The 22,274-nt window shown below is 35.2% G+C and overlaps 1 protein-coding gene across 2 annotated transcripts in view; it reads left to right on the top strand.

Annotated features, from left to right (window-relative positions):
- LOC110029559 (GPI ethanolamine phosphate transferase 1) overlaps nucleotides 1–22,274 on the top strand; it is a 97,185-nt gene that overhangs the window by 25,006 nt on the left and 49,905 nt on the right. For both annotated transcript variants that reach the window (XM_020731904.1, XM_020731905.1), the window contains exons 5-8: nucleotides 5,179–5,396; nucleotides 5,731–5,805; nucleotides 5,995–6,061; nucleotides 6,245–6,573. In XM_020731904.1, coding sequence (XP_020587563.1) covers nucleotides 5,179–5,396; nucleotides 5,731–5,805; nucleotides 5,995–6,061; nucleotides 6,245–6,573 — 689 coding nt within the window. The remainder of the gene's footprint in view (nucleotides 1–5,178; nucleotides 5,397–5,730; nucleotides 5,806–5,994; nucleotides 6,062–6,244; nucleotides 6,574–22,274) is intronic.

The raw sequence follows: 22,274 nt of genomic DNA, 5'->3' as shown, positions 1-22,274 counted from the left end.
GCTTAGGAAAAATAGCCCATATAATGGTGATTGGTGGTTTTAGGTATGCATCAAACTGGGGATATAACTTAACCATATGCATTGAAAAGCCATTGACAAAGCATTTATATTCGTCGAAGGGTTATGCATAGTCTACATCTAAGAAAAGTTGTGTAATGATGCAGCATGAATCAATTGATCTAATTGGACAGTTACCCATCAAGGGTAGGTTTGACAAGAATTTGCGAATGGCAAACACACGTGGTTGGCTCAATGAGAATTTGCTTATAATAGACGAAGAGAGTAGCCTAGCAACCTTAGAGATTTCCTTATAAATGAATCCAAAATTCTCTTTAAAAGAAGTTGGTTTCTTATATTGCGAAAGAATATGGTCTTGATTGAAATATAAAAGAAAATTGACACTAGAAGCGGAGAGCAATCCTGAAATATAGTAAAATCTTTGGACCATTAGAACCATCGACACATGAGATGATGTTTGACTTGGAGGAGCCATTATGCTTAAAGGAACATCCACATAGGGAGGTGATTGTGAAGCTTGAACCGGCCAAAGGTAGAGTATGAGAGCGACACTGATCTAGAACTGGCAAAAAGGTTGCCTATAGAGGAGAATAGCTATTAGTGAGGAAGGATTCACACATGGGTGAAACTCCGGGACAATGAGAAGCCATTCAACGTTGTAAAATCATGCGCAAAAATGTACACAAGTGCATGTGGAAGCGTATGGAATGAGATGCACTCTAATCATATATCATGGCCCATGGATCCTCAATGATATGACCCATATGTCAATTCAATTTATCTCCTAGATATGAAGAGCTTGAAGTTGAAGCAACATCATTTTCTTCCTTGCCTTCTTAGTACGACATATAAAGAATCATTTACTTAAATGACATTTTTTTTTTTTTGTATTTTTTATCCTTATGATTGCTTTGAAGTGATTTTTTAATTATAAATATTCTATCGAATATTCAGAGATGTATTTTTTATCCTTATGATTGCGCTTTGAAGTGATTTTTTAATTATAAATATTCTATCGAATATTCAGAGATTATATATTTATTTTAATCTCAAGTATAATAAAATATTTATTGCTGTTTATCGTGTTATTAATTTAGACTTGTTGCATGATGAATGTCATTATCAGATATTTGCTTTTTGTTGACAGCTATTAGTCATGAAAATGAAGAACTAAGAGTCTATTTTCTTTGATTTATTATTTGGGATTGAGTGCAGGAAATTTTGGAATCGATAGGAATTATGGTTTGAAGGCTTTATGATGTAATTCTGAAAACTTGGGGCTCCATCATTATTATGAATAGACCATATAATGAAAAAATAATTGGAGATTTTAATTAGGGCTTCCTCACATGCAAAATTCTTGTTCTTTTGAGGGTTCGGGTTGGAAATGAAGCCATGGCTTTGCGCTACCAAGCTAGGGTTGATGTAGTTGGTATTAACAGAAGTGACCAATAAATACAGTTGCATGGAATTGGGTTAATTCAAAAAATAAAGCTATTAATCACTCAATTTCAAAAAGAAAATGAGGAAGATATGAATAAACAACATGTGGTAATCAGAAAACTTTTGGTAAAGAAATTTATGATAAAAGGGTGATTTGGTTATGAGGGAGATTAAGTAGAATAATTTTGATTGCTTCAAGCTTGGAAAAACAGCTTTAGGGTCTCCTATTTATCAGAATATTGGAGCCAAATTCATATCTAAATAAATTTATTTTAAATCCTTGCAACAAAATAGAAAATTGTCCTAATATCACGACAAATATTCATATCAAATGCAAGTCGAAATAATCCAAATATCTCTACTAAATTTTTGCCAAGCCTTATCTTGAATTAAATTTTTATCTTTGAAGTTTCTTTCTATCTTCTGGAAAATTTTTGTTACATTTTTAATGTTCCTCAAGCTTCTAGAAGGTTCTACAACTTCTCAGAATTTTATAATTCCTAAAAAAGTAGTCCTTAATTGCACTAGATTTGGTGTTGGAGATCCTCTTGGTATCTTTTCAAGCATTTTCTCTTGCAAATGCCATGAATCATAATATAATGGTAACACAAAAATAAGATATACAGTTGACTAATGATATTAATATTAATTACTCCAAACAATATAAAAATTTTTTATAATCTGCCCATCCGATTTAAAATCCCCAATAGTGAACATTTTTGTTAATGTAACCTATTTGTATATATGATAGCCAACCTTTTGATAAGGTTAGATAGTTATGGTCGATCAAAATTTGATGAACCTTGAATGGAGCTGAAGTTAATGCACTATTCTCTATTAAGGGATTAGTAAAAAATATTTATCATTCCTCTCAGGCAACTTCATAAATGCTATTTATTTCCAATGTGTCCTTCAAATCTATCTAATATCATGTTCGACGTTTGAATTTAGTTTTGAACTCTTTTGGTATTTACCTCATTACTCATTTTGGTACACATTTTGTGGATTTATTTGGTCATATCCATATCCTTTGAAGCTTGCAATCTGTGAACTCCTTTGTCGATATGCCAATAGGTAAATCAATAATAATTTCTTTTTGATCCTCTTTTTTTTTTTCACTCTTTTTTCTTTTCTTCTTTTGTATGTTGGATCTCTGTTTTGGATGATTGGTCGAAAGTGACGTTGGATGCATTAAATATACCCTTCTATATTACAATAAGATATGTAATGGATGCCATGATATCAACAATCTACTTTGTACAATTATGTGAGTTGGAGAAAGTTGTAATTAGTAGAGAAACTAAAACTAAAGGAAAGGGATGGTGAAATAAAAAAATAAGGGGTTATAAATGTCTTGGTTTAAAACTTCCCTAGTCTTAATTTTTTTTTAAATTATTATAAATTTTATTATTAAATAAAAAATATATTAAATATTAAATTATTATTAAATATTTAAGTTTATGGTGTAAAATTTTTAATACTTTATATGATATTAAAGAGTTTAATAAGAATCTAGAGGTAGCAAATGCCTTCCATAACCATCCCTAGGTTCCACCACTATTTGTAATAGCCCTTGAAACATTTGTACTCTAATGTCTTGATTAGACATGGATTCATAATCCATAGAACTTTTTAGGTCTTTACTAAATTTTTCTCGTGTCATAAAGAAATCTTACAAATTAAAACTACGCTTTGGCACAACTAATATGGGGTTGAGGTGCTGAAGATTTTTAAAATTGATATGAAATTAGGTTTTCGGCTTGATGGTGTAGCTGTAAAAATTGAAGACCTATCAATATGAAATCAAATGATATAAAGAGAAGTGAATTATCATGCAAAGACAACAATTCAACCCCTAATTAAGGTTACCTCGCCTGCAACTTCTCAATCCTTTGAGTATACACGTCAAATACTGATCCAAGCCAACAATTTGACCCGAAGCCAACTAAAAAATTTGGGTTTGGATTCACCCTATTTACTTTACGGTAGGGTTCAAGTATAATATTGTGGCTTTTTTAATTTTTGGTTGGGGTTTGGATCGACTTGCTAACCTGAAGTCATACAAATTGTAGTCTAAATTTAACTTGAAAACCCGAACTTGATTTAAATGGCTATTATAACTTATGTTAAATGGGTTTCTCCAGTCGTGTTTAGGTTTAGGGTTTAGAGTCCAGTCATGCAGGTTAGTGTCAAATCCTAACATGATCCAATAATTTGAATTGACACACCTAACTTTGAAGACTTAGGAGTTGGAGTCATGGCTTTTGTAGTGATTCGGGGCTATTGGACTCTGCATTAGCAAAAGTAATAAAAAAAGTTATGGGGAATTGATTTAGTGAGATATAAAGCTCATACTCAATTCTGGTATGAAATGAGAGAAGTATGTTAAAAAAAAACTTAGTAGTCACAAATTTCTTGTGGTGGATTTAGGAGAAAGATTAATTTGGCCCATTGAGACAGAATTAAGAAAAGAATTTATTTAATTCAAGCTCAAATCGAACATACCAAAGGCCTCTTATTTTTCAAGAATGTATGAGCCTAATTCAAATCCAAATAAATTAATATTCAAACCCAATCTAATTGTATAAAAATTAGAAATTATCCCAGATGTCATTACAATCTACCCAACATTCAACTTAATTGTAACTGAAAATAATCCAAGTATCCCTACTAAATTTTGGTTAAGACTGATATTGTCATAAATTTTGATGCCGAAAGCTTCTTATTTTCTAAAAATCACTGGGTTCATCTGGAAGGTTTCCTAGGTTTTAAGGAGCATTTAAAATTTTCTAGAATGCTATATATTTTTTAATATTTCTTAAAGTTTATAAATCCTAATTGTTTTATATTTTGATTGTGGATATCTTTTTGTTTCAATGCATTAGCCCATCTAATTGCAGTCTTTTTTTACCATAGCATCATCACCACCACTATCTCACAGTTCCTCCTGCACCTTGGCCCATCTAATTTCGTCATCTTCTATATTCTAGATCACTTTAAGAATCCTACTAGCTCACAGTCTTCTTAGTTCCTATTAACCTAATTCTTGTGAATGGCTTTCCTGATATTATTAGCTTAATGGTACCTTTACTTTTTTCAATCTCTTGCATAATCCCACAGTAATTGCAGCTCCCAACCATATTTTTGTTTATTCTTCCGTTTTTTGTGCATAAGATGCCAGCTCAACTTGTTTTTCTATTTCCCGATCTTCAAAATTTTGGGAAATTTACATAGAAACCACAAAATTCTAATGTATTTACATATCTAACACCTTAAATTTGATATTTACACTGATAACACTTCGGTATCATAAACCTATGCATGAAAATGTGTATTTCACTTTTAAAAAGTTAATAATGGTAGTATTTTTAAATTGATGTTAAAGTTTTGAGCTTCATAAATGTTAATATGAAAGTTTAGGCACTGTATATAAAATTACAAAAGAATTGTGTGGTAATTGTGTAAATGCCCCAAAATTTTTTAGCCACAATAACATTGTGCCGTTTACGTTGGCTTTCATAGTTTTAAATGCATCAATCAATCTTTGCCCGTTTCTGGTCAACTCATTTTGGCTGTCATCCCCAGCATCCAAAATACTATGGACATATATGAAAATTTGAAACATTTTTATACTTTACAAATGATCGTTTTGCAATTTGTACACTGTTGCTGAACTCTAGGTTCCAATTTTCTTCTCATTCCGGTATTAAATTCCAGGAAGCCATGGGGATGGACATCCTACAAACACGGACACACCGCTTGTAGCTTGGGGGGCCGGTATAAAGGGTCCTAAACCGCTATCCCAGAACCATCAACCTGATAACAATTTCCGTTTTGTTGATGACCACAAACATGACAGTCCTACCCCTTATGAATGGGGCCTTACCGGCATAGAAAGAGTTGATGTAAATCAGGCTGATATAGCACCTCTAATGGTTAGATACTTGCGGGCCTTAAAATTTATGGGCATTTAAAAACATACCACCCAGTTTTTATGTATTTATATGTCGAACACCTACGCTTTGCCTTTTACATTTATATCACCCAAATCTTTCATATCACATAAAAAATATCACTATTTTAAATGTTAGAAGATGAAATACACCTTTTCATGTATAGGGAAGGTTGTATATAAAAATTTAAGTTTAGGTGTTAGATATGTAAATACATAAGAATTGAGTGGTATGTGTGCAAATCATCCTAAAAATTTAGATATGATTGACGTGTTTAATTTACCTTCATGTTTGTAGATTCTGTCATCTTTTGTAGGCCACACTTGTTGGTTTGCCGTGCCCAGTCAATTCGGTTGGCAATTTACCACTGCAGTACCTTCAATTGAATAAGGTCTGGCTTTGAAGGCAGGTTAAAATTGAATATCTTTTCAGTGTACATTGCCTGACCCCTTCTTTTGTTTGTTCTGCAAATTATGCCGATATTATATGTGTAAATATTTTCCTTTAGAGGGGACCTTTGCACTCAATTATTTCCTGACTTAGCAATTGCTTTCATTGCTACCTTTTGTTTTGTTTTTAGGAAGACGAAGTTGAAGCTGCTCTTTCAAATACAAAAGAAATTTTAAATCAGTTTCTTCGCAAGTCACGTATCCTTATATTGTTGAATCATTTTATGATATTGTTCTGTATTCTTGAACAAAACCCATCTCGTTTTGCATATCCGGCCTTGAATCATTAGATATTATCCATTAGTTGTATTTTGCTATTTTATTGTAAAACAGTTTCTTGAGATACAAAATTTGTTTCTATTTCCTTGATCAGATGCTAAGAGCTAAAGCAGTCGAGTTCACTTCAATTTAAACCGTTCAAGCCATTGACAAATTATTCCTCTGTTCTTGGTCAAATTGAAGATTTCATATCTGCACATGATTATGAACCTGCAATGAAATTGTCTGAAAATCTCAGAAGATTATCCTTGGCCGGAATTCACTATTTTCAAACCTATGATTGGTTTATGCTGATGAGCACTGTTACGCTTGGTTATGTTGGATGGATGATCAATCTTATTTTACACATACTGCAGTCATACACGTTATTGTCAAGAAACCTTTTTGTGAAGAAAAATCGAACACCACCTCAGGGAAGTATAATGAAGAAAGTAAGGAATTTCATCAAGATTTATATAAAATTTTATTGAATTTGGTTCATATTTCATTGTACGGTTTTTATTAGTTGGCTTGCTATTAGCTTAGGTGCCATTTGGGATCACTTTTTGTTTTAGTTTTTTCAATTTTTTTATTATTATTATTTTTTTTATTTAGATTGCTAGGAAGATGTTATTTTTAGTATCTTCTATTATTTATACTTTTAAAATTGAGATTATTGGTATGTCATAATTCTTGTTTCCTTATTTTATCTTAGGGAGCTATGACTGTTATTATTGTTTTCCTAATACGAGAGCCATCCTAACTTGTAATCATTTTCTATGAAATTGAAGAAAAAAATATAAATTTTCTTTCTTCATAACTTACATGGTCTCAGAGCTTGTAAATGATGATCGAAAGTACACTAGGCGAAGATTGAACCCACGTCGATCAGTCTAGTGCAAAGCAACTGTTCCTACATCTCTTCGAAGACGCTGCCTTCTCCTTCTATGCCACTTGCGCCTTTCTTGTGCCTTCCCACGCCTCCTTCAAAGATGTTGCCTTCTCCTTTGAAGCTACTTGTGTCTTTGCCTTCCTTGGAAGCATCATCTGGTTTTTTCATCACGATGAAACTCATGATCGAAACAGTTGGTCGTGCAAATCTTTTGAAGTCATTGTCTTCTCCTTCGAAGTCCCTTGTTCATACTTTGTACTCGAAGCGACAGTCTTCTCCTCCGACGGAACTCAATGGTTGAAGCCATTGGTAATTATTCTCTTCTTAGCTATTGTTTCTTCTTCACGGCCGTCCGAACTCATAACATTTTCTCTCATGAAATCTTATAGATCTGTGATGATGACCGGAGTCCTATGAAATTTGACTAGATCTACTTGCTCCAATAATTTTGTCACCTCACCCCACAACCCTTCCACATTTGTTGATTACTAGTCACATAATCTAGCACCTTATCTAATAGTTATTAAACTTAACGAGCACAACTATCTTGAGTTGATTCAATCCATAAAATTACGATTGACGAGAGATGCAAAATTGGGTATCTAACCGGAGAAATTTCAAAGCCTATTGTCACGGACTAACTCTTCTCGAGCCACCCGTGCGGCTTTAGCGCTCTCCTTTAACACTAAATCAGCCTAACCATTCCAACTGACAAACTCAAAGCACTCTCTTGAAAGTAAAATAGGAAGAAGAGTTAGAGAAGAAAATACTTCACTAATAAAAAGAGAGATTACAAAGCTTGAAAGCTTGAAACCTTGGGTGATTTGAGATGAGGGGAGGGACTCTTATTTATAGCTTCCTCGATGTCTTTGGCTTTACATCTAGCCACTGTGGTACTATTTGTTCAAGGGAAGCTTCTAGATTACAATATAATATTATAGCTTCTAGATCATTCTTATGTACATACATATTTTAGATTCTTCTAGGTTATATGTCATATTATCGGCGGGATTACAATATAATATTCTAGCTTTTAAATCATTCTTATGTACATATATATTCTAGATTCTTCTAGTTTATTTTTCATATTATCGGCGGGGCGTGACACACTCCCCCACTTAAGCTCGCAATGCCCTCATTGCGCTTCTCCTTTTGATACTGTTTGATCTTCTCCTTGAATTTTCATAGTGTGTTTTAATGCTCCCAAGTGGCCTCGCTATCAGGCCATCCTTTGCACTTGATGAGAAACTCTTTGTAATTTGGAACCCCTCGCCGTTTGATCACCCTGTCAGCCATTATTTCTTGGACCTCTTTGTCGAAGGAGGAGATTACTGTTGTAGGCGCTCGGTTGGAGATCATTGACACTCACATAGTGTCACAGATATAGCTCCAAGAGAGCATTGGCCCTCTCAGTTTGTCCATCACTCTGAGGATGAAAGCTTGTGGAAAAGTTTAGATCTGACCCCAACATTTTGAATAATTCGGTCCAAAATCTTCCTGTGAAGCGAGGATCTCGATCGCTGATGATGCTTTGTGGTATCCCGCATAGTTTTACCACGTTGCATAGAAAGAGTCTGGCAGCTTCTTCGGTAGTACAATCGGTGGGTGCAACAATGAATGTTGCATATTTGCTAAATCTATCCACCACAACTAAAATGCTTCCAAATTCACCTGACTTTGGTAAGCTAGAGATGAAGTCCATAGAGACGCTCTCCCATGATCTTTGATGAATAGGTAGCCGTTCCAACAACTCCCCTGGTTGTTGAAGGACAACTTTGTCCTGTTGGCATACAAGACAAGTGCAAACATATTCTTCTATCCCATCCTTCATCCTTGGCCAGTAGTAATTTGTTTTTAGAAGTGCAAGGGTTCGCTTCATACCTGGGTGTCCCGCCCATAAAGAGTCATGACATTATTTGATTAGCTCATTCCTTAAGTTGCCCCACCTTGGTATGTAGATGCGTCGACCTTTGGTGTACATGATATCTTCATCCATCCAGAACTTTCTGGTTTTTCTTTCCTTCACTAGGGCAATCATATTTTGGGCTTGTGGATCGAAGACCAAACCTTCTTTTATTTTGTCTATGAGGGAGCTGGAGATTTGTGACAGACTTGCAAGTTCTGCTTTCCGGCTTAGCGCATCCGCAACTACATTGGCCTTCTCTGGCTTATACTCCAAGATGTAGTCAAATTCTGCCAGAAAATATTGTCATCTTGCTTGCTTGGGATTTAGCTTCTTTTTAGTTTGGAAGTAACTGGTGGCAATATTATCTGTCATGACCTGGAATTTGGAGCCGATCAAGTAGTGCTCCATACCCTAAAGCAATATATGATGGTTGTCATCTTTTTTTCTTCGACTGTGTAGCGACGCTCTGTCTCACTGAGTTTTCGGCTTTCATAGGCAATTGGGTGCCTATATTGCATGAGTACCCCTCCAATAGCAAAATCTGAAGCATCAGCATGCACTTCATATAACTTGGTATGATCAGGAAGGTTGAGTACAGGTTCTTCACTGATTGCCTTTTTGAAGTATTCAAATGCTTCATGAAACTTACTATTCCATTCCCACGTTTTACTCTTCTTTAGTAAGTCCGTCAACGGAGTAGCTCTTGCAGATTAGCCCTTTATAAATCGCCGATAGTAGTTGATAAGACCTAGGAAGGATCTTAGTTCAGGTACCTTGGTGGGATGCTCCCAATCTTGGATGGCTTTGACCTTGCTTCCTTCCATCATGAGCTTTCCCCCCTTTATCCTATGCCCCAAGAACGCCACTTCTTGTTTGGCAAAGGAATATTTTTCTTTCTTGATGTATAACTTATTTTCTTTAAGAACTTTGAATATGTCCCGGAGGTGTTTCAGATGATCTTGGAGTGTGTTGCTATACACCACTATATCATCCAAGTAAACGACAACAAACTAGTCCAAGTATGACTGGAATAGTTTTTTCATCAAAGTGTAAAATGTAGCAGGAGCATTGGTTAGCCTGAAAGACATCACCAAAAATTCAAATGACCCATACCTGGTCACACAAGTGGTCTTCGGTTCATCCCCTTCTGCAATCCTCGCTTGGTAGTAGCCTGATCGGAGATCCAATTTTGAGAAGTATCTTGCACTCCCCAGTTGATCAAAAAGGTCGGCAATGAGAGGGTTTGGATATTTATTCTTCACGGTAATTTTGTTCAAAGCCCGATAATCTATACACATGCGTAAGGAACCATCATTCTTTTTTGTAAATAAAACTGGGGCACCAAATGAGGCTTTAGATGGTTGGATAAATCCTGCCTCCAGTAACTCTTTCAATTGATTGTGTAGCTCTGCCAGTTCTGGAGGTGCCATGCGGTAGGCTCCCATTGCTGGTGGCTTAGTCCATGGCTCCAGCTCAATTTGGTGATCGACCTCCCTCCTTGGTGGTAGTTCTTTTGGTAATTCTGGTGGTGCAACATCCTTAAACTCTTCAAGTACTTCCATTACTTCTCTTAGCGTGGCTTCTTCAGGCTTCAATTCTTCGTCAGAGTCATGAAGGATAGCCAAGTAGCTCTCCTCCTCTCGTCGGATGCCCTTCTTGAATTGAAGGGCTGATAGCATCTTGGTCTCCTGTTGCTTGGCTCTTGTTGTAGGTACTAGGCAAGCTTGGTCGCCTCCCATGATACACATGCTATTGGCAAATGGTATCGGGAACGCCCTTACTTGGTCCAAGAACTCTATACCAATGATTACCTTGAAATCATCCATGGGAATGATGGAGAAATTTAGCGTACCTGACACCAAGGATTACTAGATCTTCATTCCTTTAGCCACTCCATGGATCGGCCTAGCTGAGCGTACCTGACCAATCTCCTACACAGATCTTCATTCCTTTAGCCACTCCATGGATCGGCCTAGCTGTTGAGTTAACCGCCTTGATGGAGCCCCCACCTTCGGCCATTTGTAGACCCATCTTCCTTGCTTCTTCAATAGAGATGAAGTTGTGACAAGCTCCCTTATCTATCATTGCATTAGTAGATGTCTTCCCTATAATCATCTCTATAAAGAGAAGTTCTTTTGCCGGGGTTTTTGAAGAGAAGCGTACCGCATTGAGTAGTTGCATGGTTCCCACCTGGGCGTCCATATCCCTTTCCTCTACCTCTTGATGGCTGGCAAGGAGAGAGTTTAGAGCTTTCTTCTGAGGACAATCCCTTGCCCAATGCGGTCCTCCACAAAGGAAGCAACTGTTGTATGATTTAGTCTTATTGTTGTTGTAAAACTTCCCCTTGTCCTTTGCTTTGAACGAGGTCTATTCGTGATGATTCTCTTCCTTGTGTTGCTCCCGGTCTCCGCTACTTCTGACATAGTTGCTCTTCTTTTCTTTTGGCTTTGTAGACTTCTTTATATAGTCCACCAAGCTTTCGACAATGACGATGGCGGAAGCGAGATCTTGTGCACCACGCCTCCTAAGCTCTGTCTTTGCCCATTTTTGGAGTCCATCCATAAAGTTGAATAGAACATCCTTGTCTGACATATCAGAGATTTAAAGGACCAAACTAGTAAACTCCTTGATATATTCTCGAATTGACCCTATTTGTTTGAGTCTTCGCAACCGAGCTCTAGTCTCATCCTCCGCATTTTCAGGGTAGAACTGCCTCTTTAGCTCTTTCTTAAAGTCATCAAAAGTGGAGATGGTACACATACATTTTTCAACTTTTTCTCGCCTTATCCTCCATCATAGCATAACGATATCTGAGAGGTAAAGAGTGACAAATTGAATTCTTGCCTCTTCATTTGTGATCCCCATTGCTCCGAAGTACTTCTCCAAACCCCATAAGAAGTTATCAACTTCTTTTACATCACGAGTTCCCCCAAAACTCTTTAGTTTTGGTACTTCAATCCTCTTGGATTCGAAGATGTGCTGGTTGGTGGGTGTCCCTAGTGCCCTCTTGCACAACGAAATGTCTCCACGTATCTCCTCCAAGCTAGCACGCATGTCACTCATCTCTTCTTTATAGGTACTTCACACCTCTTGGAGCTTCCCCATAAAATCCTCCAGCAACTTCGCCACTTGGCCTATTAAGGTCTCCTCAAGTTGGAGCATCATACCTCTGATTGTTGAATGGATGGTGACGTCCTCCTCCTCAAGTCCATCAACCCCTTGGCCAAGATCCTCTGCTTGGTCCTCCATGCCATTTATTGTCTCCTCTATCCGAGCAAGACACGAATCAAAGTCTTGCATGATCTCCTTAGACCTCCCATGTGGTTTGGGTGCAACGGGGTCCCTTTGCTCCTGGCGACATCGCCCTTGAGATGACTCCACATTAGTGGCTTCCGACTCCATCACGTGCTCTTTGACGCTTTTCGCCATTCCCCCGAACCAAGACTCTGATGCCAACTGTCACGGACTAACCCTCCTCGAGTCACCCGTGCGGCTTTAGCGCTCTTCTTTAGTAATTCATCAGTTTAACCTTCCCAACTGACAAACTCAAAGCGCTCTCTTGAAAGTAAAATAGGAAGAAGAGTTAGAGAAGAAAATACTTCACTAATAAAAAGAGAGATAACAAAGCTTGAAACCTTGGGTGATTTGAGATGAAGGGAGGGACTCTTATTTATAGCTTCCTCCATGTCTTTGGCTTTACATCTAGCCAATGTGGGACTATTTGTTCAAGGGAAGCTTCTAGATTACAATATAATATTCTAGCTTCTAGATCATTCTTATGTACATACATATTCTAGATTCTTCTAGGTTATATGTCATATTATTGACGGGATTACAATATAATATTCTAGCTTCTAAGTCATCATTATGTACATACATATTCTAGATTCTTCTATGTTATATGTCATATTATCGGTGGGGCGTGACACTATGCTGGCTATCCGAATCTGAAAAAATATTAGTCTAAAATATTTTTGGTTATGGCTTGGCTCATCAACTCAATGGAGCCTATAATATGAAAGCCACATCTACTCCTTCATACTGCTCAAAATATCTGGTATGTCATTTGAGATCTCTATTCAGACTTGGATAATTCTTCATAAATTTTTTAAAATTGAAAACTCAACTTTTGAAATCAAAATAAAACAACAGTAATCTTACTACGTAGTACAACGAGTTGGTAGCATTATAACAGGAACTTAATCAATGCTATAATGTTATTTGGGAGAATTCATTTTTGCTTGCCACAGGAAGAGTGAGGAAAACGATCAAGCCTACATGTTCTTAACCAGCCATAATCATAATTAGACGATGTTTGAGGTTGCATCCTTGGTAGAAAACTCCTACCCTATTTGAGAAGTTTTTTTTGAATTTAGATAGGATGAGTCAAAAAGAAAATTTATGTTGTGCAATACCGAATCTTCTTGTAACACTGAACGGAAGAGCTTGCATCTTATGTCAAAAGTGGGTTGATACTGACAAAGAATGATATAAGAAATCATGGAGAAATGTTGAAAGCATTGCGTACAACCATAACACACGAAGGAGAAATGATGGAAACTTCAGCTTATAAAATCAAGTGTGAAGGCCGAACTTATAAAACCACCGCTGAAGAAACTCAGGAGCCACTTGCTAACTCGAATACAGTTTCTATCACCAAGGAGCAATTATAGCACTTGCACAAACTGTTTCAATCTCCAAAATTGTGTCTGACTCTTTCTTGTTCCTTATTACAGAAGGGTAATTTTCTAGCTACTGCTTTGTTAGGTATTATTCTTAATTTTTCTTACTTTTTGGATAATTGATTTCGGTGCAACTTGTCATATGACCAGTTGTTATAAAGTATTTTCTTCCTAATGATCTTGTGTAAGCAATAAAAAAATTAAAATTGTTAATGCTTCTCTCGGTAATTATCGGGATAGGAATTGTTAAACTCTTCTCATTGTTAACACTTCACGATGTTCTCCATGTTCCTATTCTATCGTGTAATTTGTTATCTATTAGTAAAATTATTGATTGACAATGCTAAGGATTGACAATGCTAAGGAGATATAGCTCCAAGAGAGCATTGGCCGAAAGTGAAATCCACCTTATTGATTGACAAATAAATACCTCAGAGGTGAGAATGATTGACAATGCTAAGGAGAAAGATGGACTATTATTTTGATTGCAAATTTAACTCGAATAGATAATATCAAAATACTTATTTAGATTCTATTTTTATTTCTAAAGCCAATGAATTATGTTATGACATTATAGATTAGGTCATCCTAAATTTTAAAATTTAAAATACTTATTTCAAATTATTTCAGAATAAAAATTTGTAGTTGCTCTAGTGTGATGTGTGTCTGTTTGCTAAATATCACTGTGCATCATTTTCTCCACAAATTTGTAAGCCAACTACAACATTTACTCTAATTTATAGCTATAGATGTGATTCCTGTAAAAACCTTAAACATTCTAGGAAAAGATGGTTAGGTTAAGTTGAGTTTATTTAATGAAAGAAAAATTTGAAGCGGAAATGATTCAAAAAAAATTTACACCATAATACATGCCCAATTTTAGTAGTATTAACTCTAGTGGTAGAGTTGTAACTGTTGGTGATCAAATCATTGAAAGGTGCGATCGTTTTAGATATATCGGGTCTATTGTTCAAAGTGATGGTGATATAGATGTGGATGTTATTAGGAGAATTAAAGTTGGTTTGTAGAAGTAGAGGAATGCATTAGGCTTACTGTGTGATAGAAAAATCTCTCTCAAACTTAAAAAGAAAATTTTATAAGATGGTGGTGAGACCATCAATGCTCTATGGCGCAAAATGTAGGCATTTAAAAGAGAAGCATAAAATAAAGTTAGATGTTGTTGAGATGAGAATACTCAGGTGGATGAGTGGCTTTACACTTAGAGACAAAATCCGAAATGAAAATAGTGTTGGTGTAGCTCTAGTGGCGATCAAGATTAGAGAGAGTTGTCTTAGATGGTTTGATCATATTAAACACCGATCATCTGATGATTTTGTTAGGAGAATAAATGTTTTAGATTCTATTTATATTAAGAAAGACAGAGGTAGACTTAAAAAGACCTGGGTATATTGTATAAAAAAATGATCTTAACTTGTTAGAATTAAATAAAAATATGACACTTAATAGGGCATAACGAAGAAAAAGGATTCATGTAGCCGACCCCACTTAGTGAGCTAAAGGCTTGTTGTTGTTGTTGTTGTGATACATACTCAGTTTTACAAAATTATTCAAATATTACAAAGTGATAATGACCGGGTGCATTTCAAAGATATCATGTCAATTTCTTCTTGAAAAGGAATAATTCATCAAAGCTCCTGTGTCAACACTCTACAATAAAATGACGCGACTGCAAAGAAAATAAACCCTTATTGGAGGTAGATCAAATATTGTTATTTACCAATTAGGCGCCTAAATATCATTAGGGTGAATCCGTTCTTACTGTTATATTTCTCATAAATAGAACACCAAATAATGTTTTAAACTTTAAAGTACAATTTGATGTTTTTCAAAATAGTTTCTTAATGAATCCTCTCTCATATTCTCTATCTCTAAAGATATTTAAGTGCATCTCTTTCGTTCACATTCATCATCAAGGAAAACTTGAACCCCAAGCCAAAAAATGAGTGTTTGTTGGTTTTCCTTCTAGCCAAAAAGGGTATAAATGCATTGATCCCAATGTTAAATAAATATTTATTACCATGGATATCACCTTATTTGAACTTCAATCCTTTTTTTTTCATCTCATCTTTACGGGAGAGAACAAAACAAAGATTTATCCAATGACTTTAAAGATTTTTATTCAAACCGAAGACTCCCAAAATAGTATATCTTTAATCTTGATTATTCAACCTGAAAACGCAAGCGAAATTATATTAGGGGAAAGTTCATAGAGTCTTTTAGATATTGAAATTCCTATAATGTCATCTCATGATGTTCGTAATGAAACATAAATATGAAAAACAACATGATAGTAGTACTATTTGATTTTGTCTAGTTACGACAGAGAACAACTAAAAAAAAAAGGTCTACAAGTCTTTTGTATTGCCCAGAACCAGTGAACACGCCAGGTAATGTCTTCACTAATCATTTACCCCATGTTCAATTCATTGCATCTTCGAGTTCTGAGAGTTTTAATTCTAAATTTAAGCCCAATTCGAATCCCGAGCTAATCCGTCTAGTCTTCCCATTGGGGAAAAGGCTTGCACTTAACTTCCATTGTTCTACTACGTGTCATATGAAAATCTCCCGCCCATTTTTTATGCTTTTACCTCACAATTGTCGTGTATGGAGATTTCAAGTACTGTATAGGATGCACTGAAAGTCCCTAAGTGGAAGATGTTATTTTCAAAGAGATGAAATTCCTTGAAAAAAATGAAACGTGGAAATTTGTTGATCTACTTAGAGGAAAGACAACTATTGGTTGCAAATATGTGTTTACACTCAATTATAATTCTGATGGCTCTCTAGAACATTGTAAGGCTAGACTAATTGCCAAGTATTCACTCAGGCCTATGACATTGATTATTCGAGAGATTTAGCTTAATTGCAGAACTCAACTCTGTGAGGGTTTTACTGTACTTGTACTAATGTTGACCGCTCCATAAAACAATTCGATATAAAGAAAGTTTTCCTCAATGGGGACTTATAGGAAAAAGTGTAAGCGGACGCACCTCCGGAATTTAGTGAAAAGTTTGACACAAAAATGTATAAACTGATAAATTCTTATACGGGTTGAAGCAGTCATCGAGAGCGTTTTTTATGAAATTTACACTTTTTGTTAAAGGTCTAAGTTATACTCAAGGGCATAGAGATCATACAATGTTCTTTAGAAATTCAAATGATGTGATTGATTATTTATGTAGATGATATTATTCTCATGGGAAATGTTGCATATGAGATGAATCATTTGAAGAGTTCCCTATCATCTGTTTTTGGAACTTAGGACTTAAGACCTCTGAGGTATTTATTTGGCATGGAAATTGCTCGATTAAAGAAAGAGATCGTTGTCGCTTAATTGAAGTATGATATTGATCTTCTCAAGTAAACTGTGATGTACGTGTGTAGACCTGCAGATACTCTTATTGATCCTAATAAAAAACTGGGGGATGAGAATGAATGTGATCCAGTGAATATTGTTAGGTATCAAAAATTGGCGGGGAAGTTGATATATTTATCATATACACATCCAAGTAGGCCAATTTATGCTTTCACCTTAGGAGAAATAGCTTGAACCAATTAACAAAATTCTTAGATATCTAAAAAAGTATACTAGGTAAAGGCTTACTCTTTCAGATGACCACACAAAAGAACATAAAGACATGTAGTGATGCCGATTTGGCATGCTTAGTTATAAATAAGAGATCAATTTCTGGATACTACACCTATGTGTAGGTAAACTTGGTTACATGGCGAATTAAGAAATAGAATGTGGTTGCAAGAAGTAATTTTGAGGCAACGTATAAGGCTATGACTAATGGAGTATGTGAGATGTTATGGTTTAAAAAAAATTGTTGAAGAGCTGTAGATCCCGATAAACATTCCAAATGAAGTTATACTGTGACAATAAAGTAACCATAAGCATTGGAGAAAATTTTGTGCATCATGATTGCGCAAAGCTTGTGGAGATTAATAGACACTTCATAAAAGAGTAGATTGATTGTGAAGTTATTGCATTATTCCTACTACTCAACAACTAACTGATATCTTCACCAAATGACCGTTCAAACCTAATTTTGGGCTTTTTGTAAGCAAGTTGGCCATGATAGATATTTATGCTCCAACTTGTGCGTATTCGATTTTTTGGAATAATTTCTTTTTAGTATTTTCTATTTTCAGAATTGAGATTATTGGTATGTCATAATTCTTGTTTTCTTCTTTTATCATGGGGAGTTATGTATGATATTATTGTTTTTCCTAATATGAGAGTCATCATCCTCTATTTTACTTGTAATCATGTTCTATGAAATTGTAGAGGAATAGTAATTTTTCCTTCTCCAAAACTTACAGTTTTGTTTATGCTGTCATTTAAAATAAAATATGTTTTGTATGGTAGAACATGTTTAATTGTTTTTAAAACATTCCAAACAACTTTAGATATTTTGATTTTTTTTAAAATTAAGCTAATTTATTTTGAAAAGTAATAAATAAAAACATGCAAGAAATGCCCTAAACGAACATGTTTTTAACATAAAAGAAAAAAATAAAACAAAAGTAAAAAAAAAAACAAAAAAATAAAAGTGATTCCAAACAAGCACTTAGTTACTTGTTTTTTTAGCTATTGCACATGCTATCCCATTGTATTGATCCATTTGTAGCAATATTTTGTCTCCATTGTTATTGGCATGTGAACTACTTGTGGGCATTATGTAAGGGTGGTATAAAAATGTATTATATGCTATAATGAGCTGATCTTAGTCGATTTAATTTTGATCATAAAACTGACCTTTGAAAAACGTTGGGTTTTAGTTGTTCATACTCCAACCATTAGGATGGCCGACGTAATTGATTTTAATTGGCATTCATCTGCTAGGGTTAGTTTTGTTTTCATAAAAATTTCATCTTATAATAATTGGGTTTAGTTGTATATCTTTTTGGCGATTTATTGATGCTCTTATTATAAATATGAGCCATATAATAAATCAAACACAGAAAAATCTCTTTTTCCCTCAACAAGATCAACATGATATTTAAGTAGAGTTAATAACCTAATGATCATCTATCATCTCTCTCATTCCTAGCTCACAACCTCTATGCAACCTCAGTACTTGATCTTCCATGCAATGCCACCCACCCACACATTCCAATGCTTGATTTGATCTCATGAACTAGCACCCACGCTCTCCCAATCACCCTCTCATGATTAGCTAGCAGGCTCACATGCCATGCATTCTCTTCCCACACTTAAAGCTCTTTTGCATGTGTGGCCTTACCACTTTCAAAGTTTCACATTATTAACTTGCTGCTTTTTGTTGTGGCAACGCCTTGCTGCCACCACATCTGTGTACGTTGCATTTCTTCTGCTACCCTAGGTCACATTTATCTTTTATCCCATCTGTCCATCATTCACCATTGATTTTAGTTAGCTTTCCATTTTCACATCTCCCTCTCAATGGTATCTCAACTTTTTGATTCCCCTCAATGATTCGATATCTCCTCCATTATTAACACGATCAAATGTATTGGTAGTATCTATCTGATATGGATGAGGGCCTTTTGCTTTCTTCTTGATTCTCATGACAAAGTCGTTCACCCTGTTGTGTCTCTACCAACTCGTGGTGACATCCTCAATTTCTAAATAGCAAGCCTACTATGATGTTCTCACCTAAAAGCTCAACTAGCCCTCTTTTCCCTCAATTGCCACGCTTAATGAGATGGCCATGCAATCTTTGATTTATTTTTTGGCTTGACCTTCTAGGAAAATAACATTTCCAAGGTACATTATCTTTACTTTGACCTCTTTTTTATTCAATAGAATGACTTGCCCATCCTTGAATACTATGATACTCTACGGGATAGGTGTGATGTGCTACTCTACTTATTCAACGGTCTGGAGAGAATTGCATAAGGAACTTTTAGTTACAAAATTTAACCTCGAGCTTCATTCATCATTTCAACATGCAGTCTCTACTTGTGTCTGAATTTACAATCCCCAAATTCTGAGATTTTGTCTCCCTCTTTGCTTGTTTCTGATTAATCTGCCTTTGTTATGGGCATCATGATGGTCACGAGTGGTAGCAGCTGGATTGATAGTGGTTATGGCCATGGGGGAATGATATTTTCTCCTTATTTTTATTGTGAACGTACTAATCCCCTTTTGGGCTAAATTTAAATCTATCTTAACTGCTTAACATGCTTCTGGATTTACAAGATTTGTTGATGTTGCTTGCATTCTATTACTTTTAGGTTTGTCACTCTTTCTTAGGAGGATTATGATCACCTTGTTTAATACTATTAGACATATGCACCTTTCTCCTTTGCCATTTCCTCCGATGGTTTTATTGTTGATTTTGGTATGTTTTGTGTTTTAGATTTTGGCCCTTTTTCTCATATAATAGACAATAAAAAATTGTTCTCTTTTCTTCACCAATCTTCTATGTGTATTGCCCTTATTGCTTTTGGTTCCCTTTTTTTTTTGTAAAGGCTCCGTCTCTCTCTCTTTCCAAGAACTCTTCTCTCCTAGGTGTGTCATATGTTTCCAATTTTTCTCTCAATTCACTAATTTCCATTCACTATATAATTGACGTTTATAAATGTTTCGTAACTTTTCATCCATCTTACAATGTTACTCAAGATCTCAATATAAGGAAAACATTTGGTGGTGTTGAAGCTGAGTCTACTTGATGAATGAAATTTCTTTTGATTTTTGCACCAACACTAATCTAAATCAGCGACATTATCATTTGGGATGATCTAAATTCTTTTATATGTCACGATTAATTAAGGTTGGCCATTTTTCGAAATGGATTTGTGTAATGCCTTCTTTCTGGTGACCTCATTGAAGCTATTTATATGTAGCAACCTAGGATAGGTTGCTCGATGGGGTAAGTAGAGTTTTTGAACCCAACAAGGCCATTATGGGCTTTTAGCCAAAGCCCTTAAGTTTGGTTCAGTGTGTTTTACAAACTTCTTGTTGGAGCTTGTCTTCATACCGACACAATGGATGTACTTTATGAAGTAACGAAAGCTTGTTATAAAACTCTAAAATGAAAATCTTCACCATTCATTTCAATGAAACTAACTAATTATTATGAATAGTTACTAATTGAAGATTCACAAAGGATTTTTAACTTGATAAAGTTATTTATTATGTATTTTGTGAGCTAGTTTTTAAGGTTGTAAATCTGTTGATACTCCCTTATAGACTCAAAATGTTGTTATTGAAGAAGAAATTTATGGATGTTCTCATTGTTACATTAGTTGAAAAATTGATCTATTCTATCATGACCATGCTTGTTTTCTTCTTTGGTGCATAACCATTAATCCGCACATGCAAACCCTCAGAAATATTAGGAAGTTGTTATGCGATCCTAAGGTATATCAAGAACTCCAAGAAAGGATCACTATATGCCAAGAATGGAAACCTCAATGTGGTTGGCTATGCTTGCTATTTCTATCTGTTGAGATAATTTTGTTAAATGGAAGAGTTACAAGAAACAATGGTGGCCAAATCAAATGTTGACTTGAAATAAAAAGACATGACGTACTCTACCTGTGAAATGATGTCGGTAAAGATCTTCTTAGGGGAGTTTAGTTTTCAACTGCACATCCCATTGTCTTAAATTCTGACAATCTTGTTGTAATTTTTTGCCAATATTCCTTATTTCATGAAACAATCAAACCCATCGTAAGTTGATTGTCATTTTATTTGGGATGTAATTCTCTATCAAAGAAGACCAGCATTCATATTTCCAATATGGATTAGCTGGCACATTTATTTATCGAAGCTTTTGGTCCTCTTCAATTTTCTAAGTTATTAAACTAGCTCGAACTAATTGATATATATGCTTGAGCTTAAGAGAAATTGTTAGTGTTAAGCTTTTGTTTAGGAAAGGTTTGTTTTTATAATAGCTGGATCATATTTAGTTGGGTGTCATTTGGAACAGCATTTATTTAAAAGCTTTTTTTTTTCCTCAATAACACGAAATTAGAAGGGTAAATATTTCTTTTGTGTTGAGGATCAAAAGATCGTAGTTCTAATCCTCCGGATTGATGAGCGGGCGAATGAACTTGTAATAACTCATGCCATGTAGTTGCATCCATGGAAGATAAACTACATTCCCTTTAAGTTTGGTCTCATTTGTTTGACACTGCACATTTCAAACATAATTAAAATTAGAGCAAATTAGGTTATGTATGTACGTTTTGATGAACATGAAATCCTTAAAATGTTGAGTAGAAAATGATATTTACCCTTTTAGATGCAAGCCATGCTGACTTGTGGAGCTGAAGCTTTGCATGCATGTCGGCACAAAAAAAAAAGAGAAAGGTTGTTTAGGGGGGTCGCCCGTAAGAAGCTGTCGGCAGCCGGAATCGAAATCCCGTCGCCCGCTTCGGAAGAACTTTTTAATTTACGTATATATATATAATTTTAGAAAAATATGAAATCAAACTGACCTCATATTTTTCACAGTTTAATTGAAAGAGCACTCAACCTCAAATCTTGTATCTATCCCGAGGGATAAACACAAGATTTGAGGGTGAGACTCGATCAAATAAACTAAGAAAGATATGACATCCGTTTGGTCTGCGAAACCGTTTTATTTGCCGACAAGTTCCCCTATTTAATACAAATAATTAAATAGGGTTTATTTTTAAGTTGGGTTCGGAAAAGCT

This window comes from Phalaenopsis equestris, unplaced genomic scaffold (genome assembly GCF_001263595.1).
Source record: "Phalaenopsis equestris unplaced genomic scaffold, ASM126359v1 Scaffold000595, whole genome shotgun sequence".
In the NCBI taxonomy this organism is placed as follows: domain Eukaryota; kingdom Viridiplantae; phylum Streptophyta; class Magnoliopsida; order Asparagales; family Orchidaceae; genus Phalaenopsis; species Phalaenopsis equestris.
Note: the sequence above shows the minus strand (reverse complement) of the source record. Positions and strands in the feature narration are given on the sequence as shown.